This window comes from Mirounga angustirostris, unplaced genomic scaffold, assembly GCF_029215605.1.
Source record: "Mirounga angustirostris isolate CCGP_5_RB_7025 unplaced genomic scaffold, mMirAng1.0.hap1 SCAF_5, whole genome shotgun sequence".
Lineage (NCBI taxonomy): Eukaryota > Metazoa > Chordata > Mammalia > Carnivora > Phocidae > Mirounga > Mirounga angustirostris.
Window position 1 is genome coordinate 132,398,101 of NW_026991713.1, and position 13,416 is coordinate 132,411,516.

The following is a 13,416-nucleotide window of genomic DNA, read 5'->3' on the forward strand; positions in this document are numbered from 1 at the left end:
CGACTTCATTAAGCAAAGCGAGTCACGTCCGCGCTGTCTGTACTCCTCCTAAGTTACCTATCTGTTGTTCTTCATTCGACTTGATGGAGAATGGCGATGCCCAGCTTTCTCACTTTGCTCTGTACCCTCGGTGTTTTATTTTCAAATCCATATCTCCGTGCAGTTTCTTGTACTTCCCTTGGCTGGTGCATGGACGGCCGTCCGGCAAACACCGAGACCACCAGGCCAGTTAGCACAGGCCACGGAGCAGTCAGAAGATGGTAACAACTTGGGGTCTCTGGTGACCTGCACTGGATTCAACTCACTGACCTAGAGGTGAAAGGCTCTGTATTCCATTACTAATCCCCTGAGCTATCCAGCCCCCTGAAAATGATTCTTTGGTTTTATTATTGCAAAGGCCATTTATAAAATCATGAACTGGATTTAGGAAAGCAACCATGAAATAGCAAGGGACAACAACTGATTGAAATTCCTTCAATGTATTATGGGCTGAAGTTTCTCGACAGTAGGATTGGGGGGAAAGTTATATAGAGGCACCTCCGTTCTTATTTCAGTAGTGTGACCGGCTCACTTAAACGTGGCAACTTTAGATCCACTGACCGTGCCTCAAGGAACTAAATCCTAAATAAATAAAATGGAAAAGCAAACTATGAAATAGCCAATAATCTTTATTTTGCACTTCCCCACCGCCCCCATCCCTCTCCAAAAAGCACTAATGGGTAGATCTGTGCATGTGAAAATACTGTATAAAGTATTTAGGATGATCTCAAATTAATAAAACAAAACAAAACAAAACAAAAAAACCACATATCTCAACATAGATGCTTCGTTTCTTCGTAGGGATAGAAACATTTTGGCTTCTAGAACAAGGAGGGCAGTGAAATACTGCACCCTGAAAAGGTTGGCTCCGTTTCCACTGATTTGCAATTTAACATTCATGGCAGAAAACCTCATTTCTCTAACCACATAATAAGTTTTAAAATATGACTAATTCATACACTATCAATTTACTTGGCATTAAAAAAATTCACAATTTCTATTAATATATTTGTATTAGGTTCAAAGCCAATATTCTAGCATTCAACATATCCATTACACTGGCCCAAATTGGGATTATTTCAAAATCAAGTAAAAGTCCATATTTATTCCAAAGTTGCTAAAATACGCTAATAAAGTTAAATTTGATGTTTTACATTAAAAATAAAATATTTGGTTTATCTCTCAGACATCTACAACATATAATAAATAGTGGGCAGTATAGTAATATAATAAAGTTTTGTGATACCCTGAAATTTGATGAGTTTTCTTTAAAAAAAAAATTCATAATATACTTCATTTCAGCCTTAAACCACAATCTCAATGAACAGATTTGCAGAAATAAAACAATATAAACACAAAATGCTACAGTATATATGTTTTTTCGGGTTTTTGTTTTTTGTTTTTGTTTGTTTTTTGTTGTTTTTTTTTTTTACTTTCGGGGAATCTACATGTCCATTTAGTAAAAGTAAGTCAAAGAAACTTAGAGTTAACAAAACAATCTCAAATCATAAAGTATAGACTTAAATTGCCTTGCTGTCCTTCCAACTGTAAGGCCCTCTGCCCCACGGTGTCCGGGGCACGGCACGGGCTCAGCTCAAGGTAGATTACTTGGAACTATGGCTCTGCTTCTAGCCTTCTTTGTGTGTGTACAGCAGTAATTACAGACACGGCTGAAACCACCGTGGATTTCAGAGAAAGCCAGAATTAAACACGATAAAAATTTAAAAAATAACTACTTCATAAATATTTATTATTTACATTAGGGGAGATCTTCTAGTCGGGGTGTTTTTATACAAGTCGGTGAAATGTAGAAGCCGTGAGAAAGCCAGCAGTTTGGAGAAGGGCACAGTCAGGATGCCACGAACGTAGAAACCACGTGCGAGTCAACAAAAATAATCTGCGCAAAAGCAAACAGGACATGATAGAAACCTTTTTCTTAAAAAATATAAGGTATTTCACAAAAGCCTGAACATTTTACATGTTAGTACTAAAAATGGGGGGTGGGGTGGGGGCGGGGAAGCTTCATATATTTTCATCACAAAAATATTTACCGGTACTCCAAGTGGAGTTTTCTTTTCTGTCATTATGATTATCTTACTAGAGAGAGGGGAGAGGTTGCAAACTGTACAGACTAATGGCGTCCAGGAGTTACAGTCGAGGCGGCTGACACATTGTCTTCTCATCTAATATCTTAGCGAAAAGGCCCTGGAGAGAATAAAGAGAATCAGAAGGGAAGATTACAGTCTTTTTATTAATAATACTTGTCACTGGTCATAGAAAAGCGGGGACGTGGCGGTCCTGAGCCACGCCTCGACTTGAGTCTGTCTTCAGTCACACGGCCATGTGGGCCCAGGCCAGTCTGTCACGGGGGCCAAATCCAGAGTGGACAGTGCATTCTTGTCCTTGGGCTTCCGAGATCCGCTCTCTGCGGGAATGTGGGTGGTAGACGGGATGCCAGGACTGCCCCAACTCCCCTCCGAGGCGATGCCACTCGTCCATGCCACCTGACACGTCAGTGGGCCCGGTGCTTTCGCTTTTTGTGCTTTTTATCCTTCTTCTTGTTGGCACACTTGGGACAGAACCACTGCATTTCTTCTGGTGGTGCAGCCATTATTCCAACACAGGGCCTACACGGGCGTAAACAAACAAAAAAAGATTTTGGATAAACCAGCTTAATTTATGTAAATATTTATGTATATAATTAAATAATTTCTAAGTCTGCAGCCCATTTAGCAGAGTCCAGGCTGAAGAGTTCTAGCACAGACAGCGGTGCTGCTAGACGTGTGCATTACTGGATTTCGCGGTAGGGCCCTTTCGGACGCCCTGCTGTGGGAGTTAGTGGTCATTCCTCCTTTCAGCCACAATGGGCTAGTTCTTCCGAGCAGTGGCCTGGCTATATCGTGTGACCGAATGGATTTCTATCTTTTTATATCTGATTTTTAAACTATAAAATGAGGAGATTATTTGCATAAACTCTGGCAGTGTTTCTTCAGTTCGGGGCACGGTTGGGAGAGCTATGAAGAGCACACCAGCCGTCTCTTCCTGCACCTTGTGATGTGTTTAGCAAGGGGTTCCCTCCACGCTACCGTCAAGTGCTGCAGCTTATAGAAAGTTACTGGAAAAAAAGGAAAGGGAAACCCTTTGTCTCTTTCTCTCTCTCTTTTTTTAATAAGAAGGATATATAGGCTAGGCCAAATATTTGGGATTTAGGTTGAAGAACAACAGTCCTAAGATTCTTGATTTTTGGCGTTAATACTAATCACATGTTAATCTGACTGTGACTGTGCTCCCTACACTGCTCCTCGGACAGTCGTGGAATTGGGAGTGCGTCCAGGACGGACTGCGGTCACCGCTGTGCCCCGAGGAGCCCCCCTCGCGGCCGGCCCGGCCTGCAGCGCTCACCAGTGATACCAGTCGTCACAGTCATCACAACCGATCATGGGACTCCCGTCGTCGGGCTTGTTGCATCCAGGACAGATCCAGATCTGATTCCCCCACTCATCTCGGATCTGAGGTTTTTAGATGGGGGAATGGGGTGGGAGGGGCAAAAACAGAGACGGAATGGGAAAAAAGAACCAAAAAGAGGACAGGATAAGAATGATTACTTTATCATTTTCTCCCGTGAACCTCATAAACAAGTTAAACTAAAAAGAGAGCCGGTGGTTTTACAATTTATTGAAGTCATGATCGCCATCATCACTACCCTGGGATCGCATGAAAAAGAGAGAGCTACTAGGTACTCAGTGAGAAGACATTTGTAATGAATATTTTCAACTCTCTTTTGTAAGTCATAAAAACAAAGCATTTTATAACCAGTTCTACGAATGGTATGACCTGTAGCCACTATGATCTAAAAACTACCGTAAACACATGGGTTGGTACTGATTCGGGTCATCACGGCAGTGAAAGCTGATATTTGTGCAAGCCATGGAGCTCGACCATATGCAGCCTCCTCAGTCACATCCACGGGCATGGAATTAATGTATGCAGCCCAGTGTGCGTGCATCACCTTATTACTTATTAGCCAAGCCCTTCTCCTGAACTAGCTGATAAGATCAAGGATATAAAAGAGCTGTTACTAAGTAACTTTCCATTCCCTTTATGACATTTTTCAGTAAAGCACAATCAAGTAAAGGGCAAATAAAATAAGGGGTGCAGGAGGCCAATGAGCTACACATTTTAACATCATTTTGCTGTAACTGTGGTGTGCTCTGGAGTTTGCTTTCCTTAACTTAGCAGCTCCAAATGAGAAGCATCCCGAATTATGTCGCTTCCTCAAATTCCATGTTAACCAAACCAATTTGAAGAAACAAATCTATGACGGGCCTTCAAAAAACAGCAGACTACGAGCTGATTTTCAAAGGTTTTTAGAGTAACACGGCAAATAGTCTCATTCAGTTTATTTTGCAAGGTACAGTCGGTTCCTATACTTTCAAATACAACACTGACCCGATATTCAGAAAAGAATGGCTCTCTTCGTGTGCGATGGGCGTACTGCGGACACAGATGCTTCATTCCACTGACACGAAAGCTTCCTGAGAAAACCTGGGCCGCTACAGCTCTGGTTTAGGCCTCCCGACGTCTAAGGGCAGAGATCCAGGTGCCAGCTCTCTAAAGGTAAGACCGGTCCAGCGTCCTATGCCCTGAAGCGGCCATGCGTGGCCAGCCGGGCTGCTGGTTGACCTCTCTTGAAATGAGAAGGCCGTGACTCTGCTGCTACATCAGAAATTGGCCGTAGCATCCTTAATAACTAACATCCAACCAGTGTACTGAGTTCTTCCAAACATCTTACTTTGTTTACTCATCCTGAAACAACCCTTGAATGGGTGACGAACGGGGAAACTGGAGCTGGGGGAATGTCAGTGACAGCAGCAAAGTCCCACTATTAGGCAGTGACATTTTTGCCCGATAGCCCATGTTTTTCCCCAGATCACACATTTTGGGCCCTGTCTACAAAGTGTCTCTGAGGAGATATAAGGTTTTCCATCCATGTTGCCTATGCCAGTCAGATCCAGGGAGTTAGCCCAAAAATCTACTTGAGAATCAGAAATTTTAGGCTAGAACACACTGTATTGATCATCTAGTCTGACATGAACCCCCTAATTACAGATGAAGCAATGGAGGCAGAAGAGGTTAAATATAAAATCTTTCCTGATCAACCAACCCATCTTGGGGTGATGCAACCTCAATTTAAACACCTGGAACAACTGGTCCTTGAATGGGCCGTATTTGTTTGTTTGTTTGTTTGTTTATTTATTTATTTTGAGAGAGAGAGTGAGCATGAGCAGAGAGGGGCAGAGGGAGAGAGAGAATCTTAAGCTGACTTCACACGGAGTGCAGAGCCTGAGCAGGGCTCCATCTCACGACCCTGAGATCACGACCTGAGCTGAAACCAAGAGTCAGACGCTTAACCGCCTGAGCACCCAGGCACCCCGGTGATCACAGATTTTATCACATCTTCTATTTTTGTCTTGGATATTTTTCTGTTAATTTTACATGTCTTTATATCCTCTCTCAATACTTCTGAGATTTTCTTATCCTTTATATCATTATAGTGCCTTAAACGTATAATGATTTATTGAAATTTCCTTCTAAAATGTCTTAAAGAGATATAATATTTACCTGACTTATAACAACCATCATGAGTCCTACTTTCTAATCCTATCTATTCAGACAGGTCTGTGCCACCAGGAGGCTGATAGATCACAGTTTACACATTTGGTGGTCAGAGCAGTATTGTACACAGAGTGCCTCTATGCGCCTGAAATCTTTCTGTTGTGTGTATGTCACTCCACAGTGTACAAGGGACATATTTATAAAAACACGTCATTACTAGACTGACTTCAGGGTTTGAATGAGACCTGATACTACTCAGCATGGGGAAAACACCTGAAAACAGTCCCATGACAACAGTGTGAATTCATTCAACAAGCCGAGCTTTACCATCTGAAGACATGCTTCCATACTCAAGCTCATTTCCTTAACATGCAAGCCCTGGTATATTCCAGACCTTCGCCAATGAAATACTGTAATTAGGGTTGTTACCCAGAAACAGCATCTGGCCCATAGGATCTGTGCACATGATGTAACTTAAGACTCTTAAGTGAAAGTTTAATTGCTTGATCAAGAAGTTCAGTGTGGGATTTAAATATCACTATTCATCCCTATATTTCTTCATTGACATTGTTGTATATACGTATAAAACAATATAAGCTAAAGAAAAACAATGCTTTGATATTATTTATGGAGACTAAATATGCAAACACCTTAAACAACACTCTATAGCCCAAAGCTTGAAAACGCGGTGGAAATATCTGTCTAGTCATAAAGGATTGCCTCTGAAATTCCGTAAGGACATAAGACACTGCTTTTTAATTGAAAACATTTTCACGGTGGAAGAGTCAGCTCCTAGGTGGCTCTTCCTTAACCACTACAGAAATAAAAGGCAGCATACCACGTAAGTGCTGACGGTCTCCGTGACCACACTTCGGACCGGGGCTTTGGACGTGCCGGCTCCAGAGATGGCTGGGGACGGGGCCGGCATCAAAGCCGGGGCTGCAGTGGACTGCGTGAGGAGCGGCGAAGGCACCGGGGCGGGGGCGACATGCACAGGGACAGGGGCAGGGACTGCGGCAGGTGGTGGGGTCTTCGGTCTACTCAGAGAAGGGGCCGGCTTAGCTTCCGGGGCTGGGACCACTTTGCTGATGACGCTGTCAACAAGAGAGAGAAAAGGAGAAGTCACAACAGGATAGTGGAGTCAAATCAGGCATTGAAAACATTATCACAAAAATAACTTTCTTCTTCTAGGAGCAAAACACTTTTTTTTTTTTTTTTAAGATTTTCTTTATTTATTTGAGAGAGACAGATAGTGACAGAGCTAGCGAGAGAGAGCACAAGCCGGGAGGAGAGGGAGAAGCAGGCTCCCGCCGAGCAGGGAGCCCGACGTGGGCCCGATCCCAACACCCTGGGATCACGACCTGAGCCGACAGCAGATGCCCAACCGACTGAGCCACCCAGGCATCCAGGAGCAAAACACTTCTGAGCGAGCGTCTGGGGATAGCAAGGCTCCCCACCCATTCCCCTCTCAACTTGGTCAGAGTCAGGCCTGCGGAGAAGAGTTAGTAGCAGGAGAGAGGGGCACTCCCCTAGGGGGGGCAAGAGCAGCTGAGGCTCCCTTCCTGCCGTTTGCAGCTGAGGGGTCTCCAGGAGCAGTGCGCATCCCCAGAACTCACGCAGTTGCAGACTCGAGCTCAAACCCTCGATCTGCCACAGGCCAGCCCTGTGAGCTCGGGAAAGTCACTTCAAAATACTGTGCCTGAGCACCTGTACCAAGGTAGGTATCATCCTGGGCACTTTACATATATCACCTCACCCAGTCCTCACAACAACTTCAAAAAATTTCCATGATCCCATTTCATAGATGAGGAAACAGGATTAGAGAATGGAATGGGGCTAAATGGGTGGCAGGCTTTGAACGGAGGTCTATTCGATTCCAAGTTCTTTCTTCATTTTTAAAAAAGATGCCTTATTTGAAAGAAAAGAAGTTATATATAATGCACATACATACTATATATAATTTCGAGCAGAGAAGGCAGTATTCCAGACAGCTTAGGAAACAGAGGTACACAGATATGCGCCCTTTGCCACATTCACTTCTGATCTCCCTTCCTCCTCTGCAAGGAACCACTGTCCTCAAGCCCCAAGTATGCTCTTTGTAGATACACACAAACGATACATACTGTATCACTGTTTTATGTTTTCTAACTATATAAACAATATAATATTACACTATATTTATTCTCGTCAACTAGCTTTCCCTAGTTATTTTTTTAATTGAGATATAGTTGCCCTATAACCTGTGTAAGTCTGAGGTATACAATGTACTGGTTTGATATATTTGTATATTGCAGTGATTATTACAGTACAGTAATAATATGATTCTTTTGGTAGCGTCAGCAAATACCTTTATCATGTCACATACTTATTTCTTTTTTGTGTTGAGAACATTTAAGATCTAGTCTCTTAGCAACTTGGAAGGTTATAATGAAGTAATGTTGACTATAATCTCTATGCTCTGCATTAGATCTCCAGAACTTACTTGTCTACCTACAGTTGCCCACTTAGTTTTAGGTCTCCTGATTTATCCATGCTGATACATATAGATCTGTAGCATTCACCTTAATTGCTATATAGTATTCCATGGTATGAATAAGTCAAAAGGTTTGTGCCCACTGCCCTACTGAGGGTAAAACAGACTACCTTGTAAATGTTACATGTTGACCGGAAACACGTTCAAGAGTTTCCCCAGGCTATATTCCCAGGAATAAAGTTGCTGGGTCGCAGGGCATGCACATTCTCATCTCTACCAGGAAATCCAATCTATTCCCTAAAATGACTGCACCAACTCATCTCTTTCGACTATCCCACACTAAACTTTCCAAGCCCTGCCTTGCTGAGCAACAAAGTACAAATACAGACAGCTGCCTCTGAGAGTTACCGTGAGAACCTGGATATACAGAAACGTGTCAGAAAACATTAAATGTAAAGTGTGAGCATCAGCATTACACCGACGCCTGTAGCTCATGGTAACGCCTGGCGTCACTGTTACCGGCCGGCATCTTTCTACCTTCTTAAAGGCTTAGAGTTTAGAAAGCACCTCCACGAAAACCACTGGTTCTTTGCTACTCTCACTGGAAGTTTATACAACATTAAATTACTTTAAAAATTCCACAATGTAGGGCGCCTGGGTGGCTCAGTTGGTTAAGCGACTGCCTTCGGCTCAGGTCATGATCCCGGAATCCCGGGATCGAGTCCCGCATCGGGCTCCCTGCTCGGCGGGGAGTCTGCTTCTCCCTCTGACCCTCCTCCCTCTCATGCTCTCTGTCTCCCATTCTCTCTCTCAGATAAATAAATAAAAAATCTTTAAAAAATAAAAAAAATAAGATTTTATTTATTTGGGCACCTGGGTGGCTCAGTTGGTTAAGCGACTGCCTTCGGCTCAGGTCATGATCCCGGAGTCCCGGGATCGAGTCCCGCGTCGGGCTCCCTGCTCGGCGGGGAGTCTGCTTCTCCCTCTGACCCTCACCCCTCTCATGCTCTCTGTCTCTCATTCTCTCTCTCAGATAAATAAATAAAAAATCTTTAGAAAAAAAAAATAATAAGATTTTATTTATTTGGGCGCCTGGGTGGCTCAGTTGGTTAAGCGACTGCCTTCGGCTCAGGTCATGATCCTGGAGTCCCGGGATCGAGTCCCGCATCGGGCTCCCTGCTCGGCGGGGAGTCTGCTTCTCCCTCTGACCCTCCTCCCTCTCATGCTCTCTGTCTCTCATTCTCTCTCTCAGATAAATAAATAAAAAATCTTTAGAAAAAAAAAATAATAAGATTTTATTTATTTGGGCGCCTGGGTGGCTCAGTTGGTTAAGCGACTGCCTTCGGCTCAGGTCATGATCCTGGAGTCCCGGGATCGAGTCCCGCATCGGGCTCCCTGCTCAGCAGGGAGCCTGCTTCTCCCTCTGACCCTCCCCCCTCTCATGTGCTCTCTCTCTCTCATTCTGTCTCAAATAAATAAATAAAATCTTAAAAAAAAAAAATTCCACAATGTAAGCAAATAATGCTCTCAAATTGCTTTCCATTTGTCTCATCCAAGTGTGACTGCCCTCCTAACTTGAATGTAGCCAAAGACCGAGAAAATTCAACAGAGGCTGTTTGTGCAGGAGACACTCAGTACTGCTTGATACAATTAATAGTGAGTATTTATTGAACACTTACTAAGTACCCAACTGTTCTCAGCACTTGAAAGCCAACTGCATGGCAGGCACTGTGCTAAATGTTTACTTGCCTTACTCACTTGATCTTCACAACCACTAAATGAGGTTAAAAACTCTGATTATTGTCCTTTCATGAACCAAGGCACACAGAGATTATGTACTCTGTACAAATTCATAGGCTACTATGAGACAGAGCCAGGATTTAAACCCCGGCAGTCTGATTTCAGAACCTGTGATCCTAACAACTACACTATGCTGTCTCTCTCACTGCTTACTGAGTGAGTTTTGCCCTACACATAAGGTGGGAGTTCAAAGACCTTACTATGGGCATATTTATATCTGCAGTGCAAGCACTCCTTATTTTCATGGTTAGACCAAAATGTTACACACTATTTTTGGAGGCAATTTCCCATAATGGTTTGAAATATAGGTGCTGGAATCAAAACTAAAGGAAAAGCAGGAACCCAGAGAGGTAAGTTGAACACAGATGTTTCGCCCTGAGGGTGTGTGTGCATACCGCAAATCTGATCTTTGGTTTTGATAAAGATGACAAGTTTCAATGCCCAGGCCTGCCAAAGTGGAAAGTCTAATAGAACTCCCATCCCACATTAAAAACTCCCAGCAGGCTATACTGACTAAGGAAGAATGAATCAGGGCCTTGTGAATTCTTAGCTCTGCTTGTCTGGGACACTGTATTAAAAAGTACTCTGGACTTGTAATGTGCGTAGGTACCCAGCACTAATCATCTTGAGAGGAAGTGACTTGAAATCTAGGCCTTTTACCTATATTATTAGTGCAGATAGTTATTAAGAGGGAAAAAAAAAAAAGCACATAATCAAAGAAAACCAAATATAAGAGAGAGCATCAGGGAGAACCAGAAGATAACAGACAGAATAAAGGGACCCGTAAAGAGTGCAGAGACTAGAATTATCAACTATGTAGCAACTACATGTAGTTGTAGCCTACAACATTCAAAAAAAATAAAAGGTAAAGCATGACATTACCTGCAGGTAATAGAAAGTTATAAAGAGTGATCTAGCAGATTTGAAAAGAAACGAACTGACCTAGAAATGAAAAATACACCAACAAATTTACTCTCAGCAGAATGAGAGAACTATAAACTCTATAAGAAGACAGAAGACATGATCTAGAATGTAGCTTGGAGGGGCAAGGAGAGAATACAATAAATTACAACCTGTTTAATAATTACTACACATTTAATCATAATTCTAGAGAAAGAATGGTGCAGAGGGCAAATGTTAACAAGAATATCTGAGGATTTTTATGGAACTGATGGCAGATACCAATCCACAGACTTATGCAGCCCAACAAGTCCCAAGCAAGATAAAGAAAGAGAAATCTGCACCTGGACACATCAGAGTGAAACTACAAAACATCACCAAGAGGAAAGTCTGAAAAGTGGCCAGAGGGGAAAAAGAACATTACTTTTTTTTTTTTTTTAAGATTTTATTTATTTATTTGACAGAGAGAGTTAGCGAGAGCAGGAACACAAGCGGGGGAGTGGGAGAGGGAGAAGCAGACTTCCAGCTGAGCAGGGAGCCCGATGCGGGGCTCGATCCCAGGACCCTGGGATCATGACCTGAGCCGAAGACAGACGCCCAACGACTGAGCCACCCAGGGACCCCAAGAACATTACTTTCAAAGAAACCGATGGCAGCTGACTTCTCCATGGCAACGATGAAACTGGAAGACAGTGGAATAACATCTTCCATGTGCTGAGGAAAAGTCCATTTTCCCTTTGAAAACATCTCTTAAGAACAAGGATGAAATAAAGACATTTTCAGGCAAGGAAAATCTAGGGACTTGCCAACAGTGGATCCTTTTTTTTAAGATTTTATTTATTCACTTGAGACACAGAGATACAGAGAGGGAGAGAGAGAGCATGAGCAGGGAGAGTGGCAGAGGGAGGAGGAGAAGCAGGCTCCCCGCTGAGCCAGGAGCCCGATGTGGGGCTCGATCGCAGGACCCTGGGATCATGACCTGAGCCGAAGGCAGATGCTTAACCATCTGAGCCACCCAGGCGCCCCACCAACAGTGGATCTTTACTAAAAGAAATTCTAAAGTAGCAATTCTCAAATGTTTTGGTCTTAGGGACTACTTCACATTCTTAAAAATGACTGAAAAACCCAAAGAACTTCTGCTTATGTGCATTGTATCTGTCAATATTTGCCATATTAAAAATCAAAACTGAGAACTTAAAATATACTTACTTAGTAATTCATTTAAAAGTCAGAATAATAAACCCATTACATGTTAACAGATAACACTTTTTAAAAATCAATTCGGAGAAGACTAACACTAGCTTCATACTTTTGAAAATCACCTTAATGTATGCATAAGTAATTGGAGAGGGGAGGAGTGTGTTAACGGCCTTTACAGATAATTGTGTAAATTCTTCAATACTGCACCCAAATGCAATGAGTGATAGTTTCTTCAGTTAGTCGCTATGTACAATCTGAAACGATATTGGTAAGCTTTTCATATTTTGTTACATTAAAATTCATTGAACTGCTAGCACTTTGAATAGTTATTTTACCCACACATGGTTTTATAACATCATGCACTGGTTTGTAATATTGGTTCACTGAATTATGCATATCTTCCAAATATTTACACATTTCATTATACAGCATTAAAATATCACATTTGTTGGTGTTAACATCATCTCATCAAAAATGTCTTGGAGTACTGAGGAGCTGTCAACTTGTAATATGTTTTCTCTAATTTTTACTCTAATTTTTACTTCAAAGTTGCCATTTTATCATTTATAACAAATATTCACAGGTATTTTCCCTGAAGTAAAAGGCTTCCTTTTTTCATTTTTGGGGAAACGTTGGCTAAATATCTTAAGTCTGGATAACCATTGTTTGTCAGTTGCTCTTTCAAGTAAAAATGGTTATCTTGAGAAAAGCTGCTAGTTGAGCTTGCAACTTAAATAATCACACAAATACTTCTCCTCAAGACAACTATCATATTTTGGTATGGAGAGAAAGTGTTATTATTAACGCTTCCTATTTCATCACTATCCACTTTCACACACAAACTATCAAAAAGCTGGATATCCTGAGGGCCTATGCACCACTCTGAGCACCTCTGTTCTAAAAGAAGTACTTCTGGAAAAGGAAGGTGATCCCATCAGAAGGTCTGAGATGCAAGGAAGAATGATAGACATGTCGGTAAAGTTAAATATAATTAAATAAAGTTAAATAAAATACATGGAAACAATAATACATAAACCAGCAGGGGATGAATAGAGCTAAAGCATTCTAATGCACTTCTATTATCTGGAAGGAGGTAAAAAAGGTATTAAATTTAAAATGTGGTAATTTCTAGGGGCGCCTGGGTGGCTCAGTCATTAAGCGCCTTCGGCTCAGGTCATGATCCCAGGATCCTGGGATCAAGCCCTGCATTGGGCTCCCTGCTCTGTGGGAAGCCTGCTTCTCCCTCTCCCACTCTGCCTGCTTGTGTTCCCTCTCTTGCTGTGTCTCTCTCTGTCAAATAAGTAAAATCTTTAAAAAAAAAATAAAATAAAATGTGGTAATTTCTAGGTAACCATGTAAAGATTAGGAATGAAGTATAACTTCTAAAC

At 42.2% G+C, this 13,416-nt stretch overlaps 1 protein-coding gene across 2 annotated transcripts in view; it reads right to left on the reverse strand.

Moving 5' to 3' along the window:
• Positions 1-1,300: 1,300 nt before the first annotated feature.
• Positions 1,301-13,416, reverse strand: part of TAF3 (TATA-box binding protein associated factor 3) — a 178,162-nt gene continuing 166,046 nt past the window's right edge. For both annotated transcript variants that reach the window (XM_045874450.3, XM_045874449.3), the window contains exons 5-7: positions 6,494-6,749; positions 3,442-3,548; positions 1,301-2,666 (exon numbers count right to left, since the gene is read on the reverse strand). In XM_045874450.3, the coding sequence (XP_045730406.1) occupies positions 2,552-2,666; positions 3,442-3,548; positions 6,494-6,749 (478 nt within the window). In that variant the 3' untranslated portion in view covers positions 1,301-2,551. The remainder of the gene's footprint in view (positions 2,667-3,441; positions 3,549-6,493; positions 6,750-13,416) is intronic.